Consider the following 16,405-nt stretch of genomic DNA (forward strand, 5'->3'; position numbering starts at 1 on the left):
TTTCCCCTTGATTCTACTTTGTTTTAACAACAAAAAAGGGAAGGTCTTAGGTTCAAAGGCTTTGGCAGGCAGTAGTATATTCAATACGCTTTGTGAAAAATTTGTATTAATTTTTAATTACCTGCTTTTCATGGAACATTATTTTAAAAATCAAGTTTACAGTAATAATATTTTTCTTTTCAATTTTATTTTTAAAAGTGAAGTGAAAAATTTGAGTCCACTTATAAGCATTTTAAGAATTTAATGAAAACTCTTAGGTATGGTGATGTTGGAGGCAGCATGGAGATGTGGCTAAAGATCTGAAGACAGCACAGGCATTCCTTAAATTTGGGAAGTTAAGATCTAAGCCAAACTCCTTGAGGGAAGCTGACAAACCGCCCAGCAAACTCTTCCCTTCCTCCCTTCTCCTGATGGAAACTCCTCTAGGCAGGCCAAGAGTCGGAGGCTGGCAGGAAAAAAAAAAAAAACAGGCCTACTCGGCGCCAGGAAAGCCTGAAATCCAGGGTTAAGACACCAGGTTTCAGCTTCAGGGACCTGCCTTCCCATCCCGCCCCCACCTCTCATTAGGCCATGACCTTGGGTGGTTTTCCACTTTCTCAAATTCTCAGTGATCCTATCCTTGAAATAGGGATCATAATAAATGGAGCAGAAATGAGCTCGGGAGGATTAAGTGCTTAGTGCAGTGCATGGCACAGCCACAGAGAAGCTGTTAGGAAATGCAGGTTATTACTTTGAGGTCATATTTCTTTTACGCGGCCGGGGGGAGGAGGCGGGGATGGTAACTAGAGAGTGGGTTTTTGCTCCCCTCACGCCATCGTGGACACCCAGCGGGAGACAGAGAGCGTAACCAGGGCAATGTCCCAGGCCCCTTATTAGCTGACTCTTAATCAGGACACAAGGGTCCCGACCCGGCCCGCCGCGCGCACGGGCGCAGACCCTGCAGTCCCGGGAGCCGCCGCCCCCCGCGCATGCGCTTTCCAGCCCCGCTGCTGTTTGGCCGTTTCCATGGCTACGAAGTTCCTCCACTGGGGGTCCCGAAGGGAGAAGATGAAGCTCAAGAGCCTCCTGCTCCGGTATTACCCGCCAGGTAGGAGCGGACTCCTCTCCACCCTACTCGGGCCCTGGCGCCCGGGACCGGGAGGGAGCGGGACGGAGAAGCGTGCGCGGCCCCCGGGGGCGGCGGGACCCCGAGTTGGATGACGCGTGTGGGACGGGGAGCGGGACGCCCCGACCTGGGCGCCTCGCTTCTTCGGATGCTAGAGTCTGTTCCTCCAAACATATAAATAACTCTTTCAGGAAGTCTTTAAACTTTTAAACCTCTGAATTATAATGCTTTCTGGTAACTTAAGACTGAGGGAGGTGGCGAAGAAGTGGTGGCGATTGGTGAGTCCCGGGATATCAGTTTCTGGAAGGAAAGACGCCGCCAAGGAACCCTATCACTTTTTATTTAAAACGCACCACAAGGAGCAGGTTCCGGAGTGTCGAGTATGTGTGTAGAGTATGAAAAGAAACATACATACTCAGAGAAGCATATTACATCAGTGACTGTTTCAAGCTATTCAGTCAATCCGTTCATACATTTATGAGGGTCTCCTGCGAGCAGCACTTTGTACTCCATGCCACGGGGCTTAAGAAACAGTTGGGCAGTCCTTGATACCAACGAGTTAAGGAATTATAAGCCTATAGAATGCTGTAGTTTTTTAAGTAGGGTATCATTGCCTCATCTTGTTTTATAGGTGAGGATGTGGCTGCCTTTAGACAGTAAGTGGGCCTCTCCCCATTCAGCCCGTTAGGGACAGAGACAGGAGTAGAACGCATGGCTTCTAATTTAGAATTCACCTTAGACGTAAGAATATGCAAAAAGTCTGTAAAATATGCCTCAAAGTAGTACATGGTCAAATATGCTTGCCCTTTGCAACCCAGTGACAAATTCTGTCAGCTCTACTTCCTCAGTGTACTGTGAACCCCTCAGCTTCTCTCCATTTCTATGGCACAGGTTTCTTGACCTAACTCCCTTTCCATCTCCCACCCAAAGTCCAAATCTCCATGCCAGGTACCACTTCCTGGGCTACTTCAATGGGTTCTCAGCTGGATTTTCTATGTTCAGTCTCACCAACCTGCAATCTGTGTGCCACCAGAAGGCAGTAGGATCTGGACTAAACAGCTCCAGTAGTTTCCTGTTATGCTTGGGCTAACATCCTCAGCCTGCGAGATTTGGCTCAGCCTACTCTGCTGACTTCCAGAACCTCAGTTCTGTACTCTCCGGCTTCTTTAACTGCTCTTCCAAGACTTAAGGGCAGACCTTTCATGCATTGTCCTCTCTTGAGACCCAGCTTCCTCTAGATATTGCAATGGTTGGTTCTTTTTCTTTGTTCAGTTTCAATCAGTGCCTCTTTGTTGTTGAATGTAAGCTCCTTGAGATCTGAAATCGTGTCTCGTTTGTTTGCTACTATGTTCTCAGCTCCTAGAAGAGATCCTTTTGGCATGGGAGGTACTCCATGTTTGCTGAGTGAATACATGAATAAATGAATGTATGGGATTCAAGAGGTTGATCCGGGTATGGAAATTGTCGTGAATAAATTTGTAACACCTCAGGGAATGCTGCTTCTGCCTCTCCACAACAGTGAGGCTGGATAGCAACTTTCTCCAATAAGAAATTAACATATGTAGTAAAGATACTCATTTTCTCACTCATAGAATTCCAACTAGAACAACATGAAATGACTCTAGATAGGAGAAAAAGTATATAGGACATTTAAAATTAAGATTTATAGCCAGTTCTCTTTAAGCATTCCACAATTTTACTTAGGCTAAACTTGCCCGTAGATCAGTGCTGGTTCCTGTAAACATTCAGATGGATAAATGAATGTCTTGCTTTCAATCCTTTGTTGTGGAGTATAGGTTAAGAATATAAGCTGTGTGGTTAGAATAAGTGAGTTTCATCATATATAAAAGTTTCATAATTTGGGCAGTTTATTTTGAGCTGTTAAACCATTGGTAAAGTGGTAATGATAGCATCCACCTCAAGGTTTATCCCTTCTGGATAAATCTTCCAAGGACACTGTCCCCAATTTCTCTTCTCCCTTCTGTCTTGAATCTACTCCTATCATGTCTTCATCCTCACTACTCACTGAAACTATTCTTTTCAAGATCTGTGATGACTTCCACGTTGTTGAATCCACTGGCCACAACACCAGCCTCATCTTTCTTGACCCAAACAACAGTGTCTGACATTTGATCACTCTGTACTACTTTGACATCTGGGGTGTGCATTGTTTTTCCTTCTATCTCATCAGCCAATACTCTCTCTTGGTCTGCCTTGTTGGTTTCTTCTCGTCTTTGTGATCACTTCAAGTCGGAGTGCCCCAGTGCTCCTTTCTTGGACTTCTTCACTGTTTTCTCTATATTCGGTAGGCAATCTCACTGATTCTCAAGACCTTTAATACCGTCAAATGAATCTCAGATTTATATTTCTAGTTCAGAGCTCTTCCCTGAATTCCAGACCCAAATCTCTAACTTCCTGTTGACATTTGGATGTCCAGTGCCATCTCATATGAGGGTCTCCTGCAGTCTCCCCCATCTCAGTGAATGGCAGCTCCATTTCTCTATTTGCTCACCCCCAAACTTTGAGCTCATCCTTGTCTCCTTTCTCTCACACTCCAGATCTGCTCTAATAACAAATCCCACTAGTTCTACCTTCAAAATATATGCAGAGTCCAACAACTTTGCCCCTCCTCCCACCCCCATAAGTGCTACCACTCTTGTCTGAATTGTTGCTAGAGTTTCCAGCAGCTGAGGGAATCTGTTAGAACATAAATCTTATCATGCCACCCTTCATGCTTGACCCCTCTAATGACTTTCCATCTCACATAAAATAAAAGGGTCATGAAGCCCCCACCACATTCAGGGTCTCTACAGTGGTTGTTCTTTCTGTCCAGAATAATCTATCTGCATGGTTAGCACTCTCACATTAAAAAAAAATCTTTCCTTAAAAGTGAGTAAAGCAGAGCTCTACCTGTCTATCCTTAAAGAATTTCCATCCTTTCCCCCAAGATATTTCATAACCCCCTCCCTGCTTCACCTTTTCTCCTTAGCACTATCTCAATCCAACCCACCACAATTTTATTTATTTATTTTCATGAGGGCAGAGACTTAGTCTGTTTTGTCCACTACTATGTTTCTAGTACAGAGCCTGTTAGGCCCTCACGTATTTGTTGAATAAATAAAGGCGTTTAATGAGATGATGTGTGTTGAGCAGAATGCTTTGAACTGTTCCTGAAATGTGAATGGGTCAGAGAGGTAATCTCCAAGGTCCACTCCAGCTTTAAAAGTCCAGGATTCTAATAGCAATCTTCAATGCAGGCAGTAAGTCTTTACACTCTTGCTTATGACTATGGCCTTCACAAATGTTTACGGTAGCTTACAATGAGGTCTTATTATTTAGAATGTTAAAAATTCCATTCCTGAGTTCCAGTCTTTAGTGAGCCATATTGTATGCAAGTTTCCAAGGCTCTACTGAATAACAGGTGGGTGTTGAAACAATGTTCTCAAATAAGAAAATATTTTGGTATTTTTTTTATCATTGACTTTTTGCCTGCAGATGAACTGTTCATGTCTTTTGTCCATCTTTCTTTTTAAAAATCATTTTTAAAATTTCACATGAAGTTCTTTAAACTTCATGTATATAGTGATATTTTTTTACCCTGATTACCATTTGTCTTTAACTTTGTGGTAACTTATGTTGCACTGGAGCTTAAAATTTATTTCAGACAAATCTGTTATTTTTTTTTAGATTTGGGTTTCATATCATGCTTACAAAGCCAATTAAAGACACTTAGATATAAGGTACTCTTTTGTTTCTATTTTATATAATTATATAAAATTTATAACCTATATAATATACACAATATATAGAATATTCTATATTCTAAGATATTATTTTATTTGGAATATTTTATATCTAATTTTAATATTAAAATCTTTAGTCATTCTGGAATGTATTTTTATACATATGAGGTAGAAATCTAATTTTGGTAATTTTTCCAAAGCTAGAACTGATTGTTCCATAATTATTTATTGAATAATCCATTATTCCTACATTCATTTGAAATATTACCTTCACTTTACTATTCGATTTCTATGTATATGTAATTCCAAAATATTGATCTATTTTCTAATGTGAAACACCCTTCATTGTTTTATAGTTCTTTTTAATATCTCACAGACTAAAAATTCAAGTCCCCCCCAAAAAATCCTACTGTAATTACATTAACTCCATGGACTAATTTGGCGCCCTGATAACATTTCGTTTTTGCATCCTGAAATGTGCCTTTTAATTTATCATGATCTTCTTTTATATCCTGTAGTACAGCTAGGTGTGACACATTTCTTGTTAATTTTATTTTTATGTATCCAGTAGTTTCTTTTGGAATTATTAATGTAATCATTCATTTAACTACATCTTTACTTGTCAATGTATTTACTTCTGATCTGCTTCCAAACTTGCATTTTCATAATTATCTTTTTAAAATTTTTATTGAGAAATCTTCACACCCATACTTTCTATTTATAGTGCACAATCAGTGGCTCACAGTATCATCACATAGTCGTATAGTCATCACCATGCTCATTTTTTAGAACATTTGCATTACTCCAGAAAAAGAAATAAAAAGAAAAAAGAAAAACTCATAACTTTATCCCTCCCTCTCATTGACCACTAGTGTTTCCATCTACCCAATTTATTTTACTCTTATTTATTTATTTTTATTCATACTTGGATGCAAGGAGCATCAGACACAAGGTTCTCACAATAACCCAGTCACATCATAAATGTTATATCTTTATACTGTCATTTTCAAGAATCTAGGCTACTGGAACATAGCTCAACAGTTTCAGGTACTTCCCTCTAGCCACTCCAATACACCATAAACTAAAAAGGGATATCTATGTAATACATAAGAATAACCTCCAGGATAACCTCTCGACTATTTCAGATCTTTCAGCCACTGAAACTTTATTTTTCTTATTTCTTTCTTCCCGCTTTTAGTCAAGAAGCCTTTCTCAATCTCTTTATGTTGGGTCCTGGCTTATCTCAGCCCTTCTGCTCCAGGTTGTCAGGGAGATTTACACCCTGGGAGTCATGTTCCACGAAAGAGGGAAGGCAGTGAGTTCACATGCTGAGTTGGCTTGAGAGACCACATCTGAGCAACAAAAGAGGTTCTCTGGGGGTGACTGTTAGGCCTAATTTTCAATAGGTTTAGCCTATCCTAAGATTCATAGGGGTTAACCCCAAGATTGGGGGCTTGGCCCATTGATTTGGTTGTCTCCATTGCTTACTAGAGGATTAGAAATTCTCCAAGTGGGGAAGTTGAATATTTCCTCTTTTCTCCCCATTCCCCCAAGGGGACTTTGCAAATACTTCTTTGTTCACTGGCCAAATTGCTCTGGGACTTATCGGGGCATCCTGCTAACCTGGACAAACCAACAAAATCTCACTCCTTATTCAAGATTCCATGTGCTTGTGGTGTTCAACTAAACTGACCATAAAAGTTAAATTAGGAAATGCACTACCCAAAATATAAATTTTGCTCCTAATAAACATCTCTCCCTTTAGTCTCACCCAGAAATTGAGGTTTTAAAATATGGAAGATATCGTCCTTTACCCAATCTTGTAGTATACCTTAGTCCTATCCAGATCAGTTTCATTCCTATCTCTAGTTGAAGTCTGATCTCTTTTCTAACTTTTTAAACTGTTTCTGTATCAGGTACAGCTCACTTTCATAGCTTCTGAGCTCTAACTCTGAGTCTCAGGTGTCACTTAAGTACCCAGAGTTTCTGGGAAAGACCATGTTCTATACAAACAGCTCAGTATCTCAGAATTTAGAATTAACAGTTACACCTCATGAATATATGTGACTGCTTTAAGAGTTTACAATCTAGGACCCTTTACAGTAAGCTCCAACTTGATAACCCATGCTCTCGACTTTATTTCACCCAATTTTTAAATTATAGTTAGTCCATATGATTGAGGCATGATGTTATTTGTCTTTTTTTCCTGACACTTTATTCAACATAGAGCTCTTAAGTTTCATTCACCTAGTTGCATGCCTCACATCTTCATTCCTTCTTGTGGCTGTTCAGTAGTCCATTGTATATATACACCATAGTTCCCTTTTCTGTTCCTCAATCGTTATACCCTTAGGCCTCCTCCATTCATTGCGAATCAGGAACACTGCCATTATAAACACCAGTGTGCAACTATCCACGCATGACTCTACACTCAGTTCCTCCAGGTATATACTGAACAACAGGGTTTCAGGATCATATGGCAACCCCACCTGAGCCTCCTGTGGAACTGGAGGGCCGGGTTGTTTTCCAGATGCCCTCAGATGGCCTTGCGCATCATGGTGTTCTTGCCCATCAGCACCACAACCTTCCCCCAGAGGGACATGCGGATCTGCTGCATCTGCCTGGAGCCCACATTGTCTGCTCCCACAATGAAGCATTTTGGATAATTATCCAGAAGTTGGTTGATCTTAAGAAAGTAGTTGGACTTCCAGGTTGCCCTGTCTTCCCTGGGCATCACAGTGGTGCATCAGGGATTGCCGATCATTCCCATTATATTTAAGGATTCCAGCTCAGTGACAGAGTTCATGGGGATGTAAGAATCCAAGATCTGTAGGGTAGACCATGAGCTGGCAGTTCCAATGAAGGTCCTCAATGAACTCTCAGGAGAGGCTGGCTGGATGAAGCAGGAAGAGAGATTGTTTATTCTGAATCCTCCTTAAAAGACTTCCGGAGATTAGATTAAGCATCACTCATTGCTGAAGACTCTCCCCTTAGCTGATTGCAAATATGTAGCCAATGTGGTCATGATTTAAGTCCATGAGATGTCCTCGAAGCAACAAACATGCCAGTGCTTGCCTGACAACTGGACACCACCATCTGGCCAAGTTGATACATAAAACTGACCATGACAGTGGATAAGTGTGCCTCTTTCTCCACATCCTCTCCAGCACTTGTTGTTTTCTGTTTTTTGATAATGGCCATGCTAGTGGGTGTGAGATGATATCTCATTGTGGTTTTGATTTGCATTTCCCTAATAGCCAGTGAAGTTGAACATCTTTTCATGTGCCTCTTAGCCATTTGTATTTCCTCCTCTGAGAAGTGTCTGTTTATGTCTTTGGCCTATTTTTTAATTGGGCTGTTTGTTTTTTCATTGTTGAGTTGAAGAATCTCTTTTCATATTCTAGATACTAAACCATTATTTGATACGTGGTTTCCAAATATTGTCTCCCATTGTGTAGGCTGCTTTTTAAATTTTCTTGACAAAGTGTTTGATTTTGAGGAGTTCCCATTTATCTATTTCTTTCTTCAATGCTTGTCCTTTGGTTGTAAGATCTAGGAAACTGCCTTTTATTACAAGTTTTATATTTCCCTATATTTTCTTCTACAAGTTTTATGGTCTTAGCTGCAATGTTTAGGTCTTTGATCCATTTTGATTTAAATTTTTGTATAAGGTATAATATATGGATCATCTTTCATTCTTTTGCATATGGATATCAGTTCTCCAAGCACCATTTGCTGAAGAAGCTGTTCTGTCCCAGGTGAGTTGGCTTGACTGCCTTATCAAAGATCAATTGTCCATAGATGAGAGCGTCTATATCTGAACACTCTATTTGATCCCATTAGTCAGTATATCTATCTTTATACCAGTACCATGCTGTTTTGACAACTGTAATTTCATAATATGCTTTAAAGTCAGGTAGCATGAGACCTCCCACTTCATTTTTCTTGAGATATTTTTAGCTGTTCAGGGCATCCTGCCCTTCCAAATAAATTTGGTTTTTGGTTTTTCTATTTCTGCAAAGTAAGTTACTAGGATTTTAATTGGTATTGCATTGAATCTATAAATCAATTTGGGTAAAAATAACATCTTAGCTATATTTAGTCTTCGAATCCATGAACAGAGTATGCCATTCCATTTATTTAGGTCTCCCATGATTTATTTTGGCAATTTCTTGTAGTTTTCTGTGTATAGGTCTTTGGCATCCTTAGTTAAATTTATTCCTTTATTTCTGTGGGGTCAGTGATTATGTCTCCTCTTCCATTTCTGATTTTACTTATTTGCATCCTCTCTCTTTTTCTTTTTGTCAACCTATCTGTGGTAGTTAGATTCAGTTGTCAACTTGGCCAGGTGAAGGCATCTAGTTGTGTTGCTGCGGATATGAGCCAGTGGTACGTGAACCTCATCTGTTCCTGATTACATTTGCAGTTAGCTAGGAGGCATGCCTGCTGCAGTGAATGATGTTTGACTTAATTGGCTGGTGCTTAAATGAGAGAGCGAAACATAGCACAGCCCAAGCAGCTCAGCATACCTCATCTCAGCACTTGCAGCTAAGCCCAGGCCTTTGAGATGCAGAAAGGAATCACCCTGGGGAAAGTTGTTGGAACCCAGAGGCCTGGAGAGAAGGCCTTCAGAGATCACCTTGTGCCTTACCAGGTAAGAAAGAACCTCAGTTGAAAGTTAGCTGCCTTTCCTCTGAAGAACTAACAAAATGAATCCCCTTTTAATAAAAGCCAATACATCTCTGGTGTGTTGCATTCCAGCAGCTAGCAAACTAGAACATTAGCTAAGGGTCCATCAGTTTTATTCATTCTTTTCCAAGAACCAACTTCTAGTTTTGTTGATTTTCTCTATTGTTTTTATGTTCTCAATTTCATTTATTTCTGCTCTAATCTTTGTTATTTCAACCCTTTATTTGCTTTGGGGTTAATTTACTGTTCTTTCTCTAGTTTTTCTAAGTGAACAGTTAATTCCTCAATTTTTGCTCTTTCTTCTTCTTTTTTTAATACAGGTATTTAAGACAATAAACTTTCCTCTTAACACTGCCTTTGCTTCTTCCCATAAATTTTGATATGTTGTGTTTTTATTTTCATTTGCCTTGAGATTTTTACTGATTTTGCTTGTAGTTTCTTCCTTGACCCACTGGTTGTTTGAGTATGTGTTGTTTAGTCTCCATATATTTGTGAATTTTCTGGCTGTCTGCCTGTTAGTGATTTCCAACTTCATTCTATTATTATCTTAGAAAGAGTTTTGTATTATTTCAATCTTTTAAAATTTATTGAGATTTGCTTTGTGACCCAGCATATGGTCTATCCTTGAGAATGATCCATGAACACTTGAGAAAAATGTGCATCTTGCTGTTGTGGGGTGTAATGTTCTGTAAATGTCTGTTAAGTCTAGTTCATTTATTTTATTATCCAAATTCTATGTTTCTTTATTGATCCTCTGTCTAGATAGATGTTCTATCCATTTATGACAGCAGGAAATTGAAGTCTTCAGCTATTATTGTAGAGGTGTCTATTTCTCCCTTCAGTGTTGTCAGTGTTTGCCTCATGAATTTTGGGGCGTTCTGGCTCAGAGCATAAATATTTATGATTGTTGTGTCTTCTTGTTGAATTGTTCTTTTTATAAATACAAGTGTACTTTTTTGTCTCTTTTAATTGTTTTACATTTGAAGTCTAATTTGTCAGATGTTGATATAGTTACTCCTGCCCTTTTCTGAGTGTTGTTTGCATGAAATATCTTTTCCCAACCTTTCACTTTCAACCTATTTTTGTCCTTGGGTCTAAAATGAATCTCCTGTAGACAGCATACATATAGGTCCTGTTTTTTAATCCATTTTGCCATTCTGTCTTTTGACTGGGGAGTTTAATTCATTAACATTTAGTGTTATTACTGTAAGGCAGCACTTTCTTCTATCATTATATGTCATACCTAATTTGTTTCTCTTTTTACCTTTACAATATTCTTCATTTTTATAGTCTTCTCCAGATCTCTCTGTCCTGCCTTTCCCTATCTTCCTGTAGTGCTCCCTTTAGTATTTATTTGCAGAGCCAGTCTTTTGGTTACAGATTCTGTGACTATTCATCTGAAAATGTTTTAATCTCGTCCTCATTTTTTAAGGACAATTTTGCTGGATGTAGAATTCTTGGATGACAGTTGTTCTCTTTTAGAATCTTAAATACTTCATACTAATGCCTTCTTACCTCCATGGTTTCTGTTGAGGAATAGTCTTATTGGTTTCCCTTGTATGGGATGGGTTGCTGTTCTCTTGCTGCTTTCAAAATTCTCTTTCTCTTTGACATCTGACAGTTTGATTAGTAAGTGTCTTGGAGTATGAATATTTTTGTCTGTTCTGTTTAGGCTATATGCACTTCTTGGATCTATAATTTTATGTATTTCATAAGAGATGGGAAATTTTCAGTGACTATTTCTTCCATTAGCCTTTCTCCTTGTTTTCCCTTCTCTTCTGCTTCTGGGACACCCAGAACACATATATTTGTGTGCTTCATATTGTCATTCAATTCCCTGAGACCTGATCATATTTTTCCATTCCTTTCCCTATATTTTCTTTTGTGTGTTGGATTTCAGATTTCCAGTTGTCATGGTTAGGGACAGGTGTCAACTTGGCCAAGTTGTGTTACCTGTTCATCTGATTGGGCAAGCGCTGGCCTGTCTGTTGCAATGAGGACATTTCATAGGATTAGGTCATGATCACGTCAGCTACATCCACAGCTGATTCCATTTGTAATCAGCCAAAGGGGAGTGTCTTCTGCAATTAGTGATGCTAAATCCAATCATGGAAAGCCTTTTAAGGAGGACTCAGAGGAGACAGATTCCATTCCTGCTTTGGCTGGTGAGCCTCTCCTGTGGAGTTCATCCAGGCCATCCATTGGAGTCATCGGCTTCGCAGCCTGCCCTGTGGATTTTGGACTCTGCGTTCCTACGGTCACGTGAGACACTTTCATAAATTTTATATTTGCAAGTGTTCCCTGTTGATTCTGTTTCTCTAGAGAACCCTAACTAATACATCTTGGTACCAGGAATGGTTCTTAAGGAACAGAATCTTAAAAATGGGTTTTTATGAATGGTTTTCTACTCTGACTGGGCTCAGAGACACTAAGGACTCTGATTCCCGTAATCAGAATGACACTCCCAATCCATGGACTGAGTTGGCAAAGGAGATAGTCAAAATATCATCATTCGATTCTCCTAATGCTTCGCTTGTACGAAGCCAGACTCTGGGGGATAATGTTTTTGACACCTTTACAGAGTTTTGTAGAAATAAGAGTTATAGAGATGTTGGTTGGTTGTTGTTAGATACACTGTCTACATTAAAGGGTGAAAGGGATGGGCTTAAGGCTTCAAACAAGAAACTTAAGCACCGTCTGAAAGATGTAGAGGTTTCTATGAGTATCCTGAAGGAAAATTTTATTTCCTGTAGCCGTAGACTTGAGATCTCTGAAAATCAGACTCAGAATCTTATTGTTAGAGTAGCAACTTTACAATGTAAACTGAAATCTCAGTCTTGCATGGTGTCTGCCGTTAAAGTGAGGGCATTGATTGGAAAGGAGTGGGACCCTGAAAAATGGGATGGTGACATATGGATTGATAATGATGTTGGGGGTGAGGCTGAAACCTTAGACCATGCTGAGCCTTCTTTAGATAACCCTGTAATAGTCTGCCCTGAGGACATAGCTGCCCCACCTCCAGCCTGCCTTGAGGAATTGGCCACCCAACCTCCTCCTGAAGGGATTAGCCCTAGAGTTATTAATCCTGTTTCACCAGATGAAACTGCAAATGAAAGCCCTGAAGCAAATGGCTTGGAAGATATTTCTAATTCTTTTCATGACCCACCCCCACCACCCCTCATTTCTTCTAGACCTATAACTAGACTAAAGTCCCAACAGGCCCCTAAAGGTGAGGTACAAAGTATCACACATGAGGAGGTACATTATACTCCAAAAGAACTGTGTGAGTTTTCCAATTTATATAGACAGAAATCAGGGGAATATGTGTGGCAATGGATTTTAAGAGTGTGGGATAATGGTGGGAGGAATATAAGGCTGGATCAGGCTGAATTTATTGATATGGGCCCACTAAGCAGAGATTCTGCATTCAATGTTATAGCTAGAGCAGTTAGAAAAGGTGTTAACAGCTTGTTTGGGTGGTTGGTTGAAACATGGATCAAAAGGTGGCCAACATTACCTGAGGTTGAAATGCCAGAACTGCCCTGGTATAATGTAGATGAGGGGATCCAGAGGCTTAGAGAGATTGGGATGTTAGAGTGGATTTATCATGCAAAGCCTGCTCTTACACCCCAGGAATGTCCAGAGGATGCACCTTTTACCAGAACAGTGAGAAATAAATTTGTGAGACTAGCACCATCATCCCTCAAGAGCTCTGTGGTTGCACTTCTCTGTAGGTCAGATATTACTGTAGGAATTGCTGTCACTGAGCTGGAATCCTTAAACACAATGGGGATGACAGGATCCCGAGTTGGCAGAAGCCAGGTGGCAGCACTTAATCACCAAAGACAGGGTAGACGTGGGTATTATAATAGACAACAAACTCAAAGGAGGCATCAAAATTATATGACACGCAGAGATTTGTGGCATTGGCTAGTAAATCATGGGGTGCCTAGAAATACAATAGAAGGGCAGTCTACTAAATTCTTGTTGGAGCTGTATAAACAAAAGAGTTCTAGGTCAAGGGAACAGAAGTCTAACCTGAATTACAAAAACACAGAGTCACGGCCCCTTAACCAATTTCCAGACTTGAAACAGTTTACAGACCCTGAGCCCCTTGAATGAAGGGGAGGCCAGGTCCCTATGGGGGAGAAACCTGTTACACTGCCACAGATTTATACTGTTAACCTTCCTCTAAGTCTTCCCCAAGGAGACCGACGGCCTTTTACCAGGGTAACTGTGCATTGGGGAAAAGGAAATGATCAGATATTTCGGGGATTATTAGACACTGGTTCAGAAGTGACATTAATTCCAGGGGACCCAAAACGTCACTCTGGACCACCAGTCAGAGTGGGGGCTTATGGAGGCCAGGTGATCAATGGAGTTTTAGCTCAGGTCCGTCTCACAGTGGGTCCAGTGGGCCCCCGGACCCATCCTGTAGTTATTTCCCCAGTTCCGGAATGTATAATTGGCATAGACATACTGAGCAACTGGCAGAATCCCCATGTTGGTTCTCTAACTCGTGCAGTGAGGGCTATTATGGTGGGAAAGGCCAAGTGGAAGCCACTAGAACTGCCGCTACCAAGCAAAATAGTAAATCAAAAGCAATACCGTATTCCTGGAGGGATTGCAGAGATTACTGCCACTCTTAAGGACTTGAAAGATGCAGGGGTGGTGATTCCCACCACATCCCCATTCAACTTTCCTATTTGGCCTGTGCAGAAAACAGATGGGTCTTGGAGAATGACAGTGGATTATCGTAAACTCAACCAGGTGGTAACTCCAATTGCAGCTGCTGTTCCAGATGTAGTATCATTGCTTGAGCAAATCAATACATCCCCTGGTACCTGGTATGCAGCTATTGATCTGGCAAATGCTTTTTTCTCAATAGCTATTAGTAAGGACCACCAGAAACAGTTTTCTTTCAGCTGGCAAGGTCAGCAATATACTTTCACTGTCCTACCTCAGGGGTATATCAACTCTCCAGCCCTATGTCATAATCTTGTTCGCAGAGACCTTGATCGTTTCTCCCTCCCACAAGACATCACACTGGTCCATTATATTGACGATATCATGTTGATTGGACCTAGTGAGCAAGAAGTAGCAACTACTCTAGATTTACTGGTAAGGCATTTGCGTGTCAGAGGATGGGAGATAAATCCAACAAAAATACAGGGGCCTTCCACCTCAGTAAAATTTCTAGGTGTCCAGTGGTGTGGGGCATGTCGAGATATCCCTTCTAAGGTGAAGGATAAATTGCTGCATCTGGCCCCTCCCACAACCAAAAAAGAGGCACAACGCCTAGTTGGTCTTTTTGGATTTTGGCAACAACATATTCCTCATTTGGGTGTGCTACTCCGGCCCATTTATCGAGTGACCAGAAAAGCTGCTAATTTTGAGTGGGGACCTGAACAAGAGGAGGCTCTACGACAGGTCCAGGCTGCTGTGCAAGCTGCTCTGCCACTTGGGCCATATGATCCAGCAGATCCAATGGTGCTGGAAGTGTCAGTGGCAAATAGAGATGCTGTCTGGAGCCTTTGGCAGGCCCCTATAGGAGAATCACAACGCAGACCCTTAGGATTTTGGAGCAAAGCCTTACCATCTGCTGCAGATAACTACTCTCCTTTTGAGAAAAAGCTTTTGGCTTGCTACTGGGCCTTAGTAGAGACTGAACACTTAACCATGGGCCACCAAGTTACCATGAGACCTGAGTTGCCTATCATGAGTTGGGTGTTGTCTGACCCACCAAGCCATAAAGTTGGGCGTGCACAGCAGCACTCTACTGTAAAGTGGAAATGGTATATACGAGATAGAGCCAGAGCAGGTCCTGAAGGCACAAGTAAGTTACATGAAGAAGTGGCACAAATGCCCATGGTTTCCACTCCTGCTGCCACATTACCTTCTCTTTCCCAGACCAGAGCTATGGCCTCTTGGGGTGTTCCTTACAGTGAATTGACTGAGGAAGAGAAAACTCGGGCCTGGTTTACAGATGGTTCAGCACGATATGCAGGTACCACCCGAAAGTGGACAGCTGCAGCATTACAACCCCTTTCTGGGGTGTCCTTGAAGGACAGTGGTGAGGGGAAATCCTCCCAGTGGGCAGAACTTCGAGCAGTGCACCTGGTTGTTCACTTTGCTTGGAAGGAAAACTGGCCAGAGGTGCGTTTGTATACTGACTCATGGGCTGTTGCTAATGGTTTGGCTGGATGGTCAGGGACTTGGAAAGACCATAATTGGAAAATTGGTGACAAAGAGGTCTGGGGAAGAAGTATGTGGATAGACCTTTCTGAGTGGGCTAAAAACATGAAGATATTTGTGTCCCATGTGAATGCACACCAGAGGGTGACTTCAGCAGAGGAAGATTTTAATGATCAAGTGGATAAGATGACCCGTTCTATGGATACCAGTCAGCCTCTTTCCCCAGCAACTCCTGTTATTGCCCAATGTGCTCATGAACAAAGTGGTCATGGTGGTAGGGATGGAGGTTATGCATGGGCTCAGCAACATGGACTTCCACTCATCAAGGCTGACTTGGCTACAGCCACTGCTGAGTGCCCAATCTGCCAGCAGCAGAGACCCACACTCAGCCCCCGATATGGCACCATTCCCCGAGGTGACCAGCCAGCTACATGGTGGCAGGTTGATTACATTGGACCACTCCCTTCATGGAAGGGGCAGCGATTTGTTCTAACTGGAATAGACACATACTCTGGATATGGGTTTGCTTTCCCTGCACGCAATGCTTCTGCCAAAACTACTATCCGTGGGCTTACAGAATGCCTTATCCATCGTCATGGTATTCCACATAGCATTGCTTTGGATCAAGGAACACACTTCACGGCAAATGAAGTGCGGGAATGGGCACATGCTC

The 16,405-nt window shown here is 41.4% G+C and overlaps 1 protein-coding gene across 5 annotated transcripts in view; it reads left to right on the forward strand.

The window, feature by feature from the left end:
- Positions 1–953: 953 nt before the first annotated feature.
- Positions 954–16,405, forward strand: part of DAW1 (dynein assembly factor with WD repeats 1) — a 95,225-nt gene continuing 79,773 nt past the window's right edge. For 3 of the 5 annotated variants that reach the window (XM_077155341.1, XM_077155344.1, XM_077155345.1), the window contains exon 1: positions 958–1,087. In XM_077155341.1, the coding sequence (XP_077011456.1) occupies positions 1,006–1,087 (82 nt within the window). In that variant the 5' untranslated portion in view covers positions 958–1,005. Of the gene's footprint in view, positions 1,088–4,792; positions 4,846–16,405 lie in introns of all 5 variants that reach the window. The other 2 variants (XM_077155343.1, XM_077155342.1) reach the window with 2 other exon arrangements.

This window comes from Tamandua tetradactyla, chromosome 3, assembly GCF_023851605.1.
Source record: "Tamandua tetradactyla isolate mTamTet1 chromosome 3, mTamTet1.pri, whole genome shotgun sequence".
NCBI lineage: Eukaryota > Metazoa > Chordata > Mammalia > Pilosa > Myrmecophagidae > Tamandua > Tamandua tetradactyla.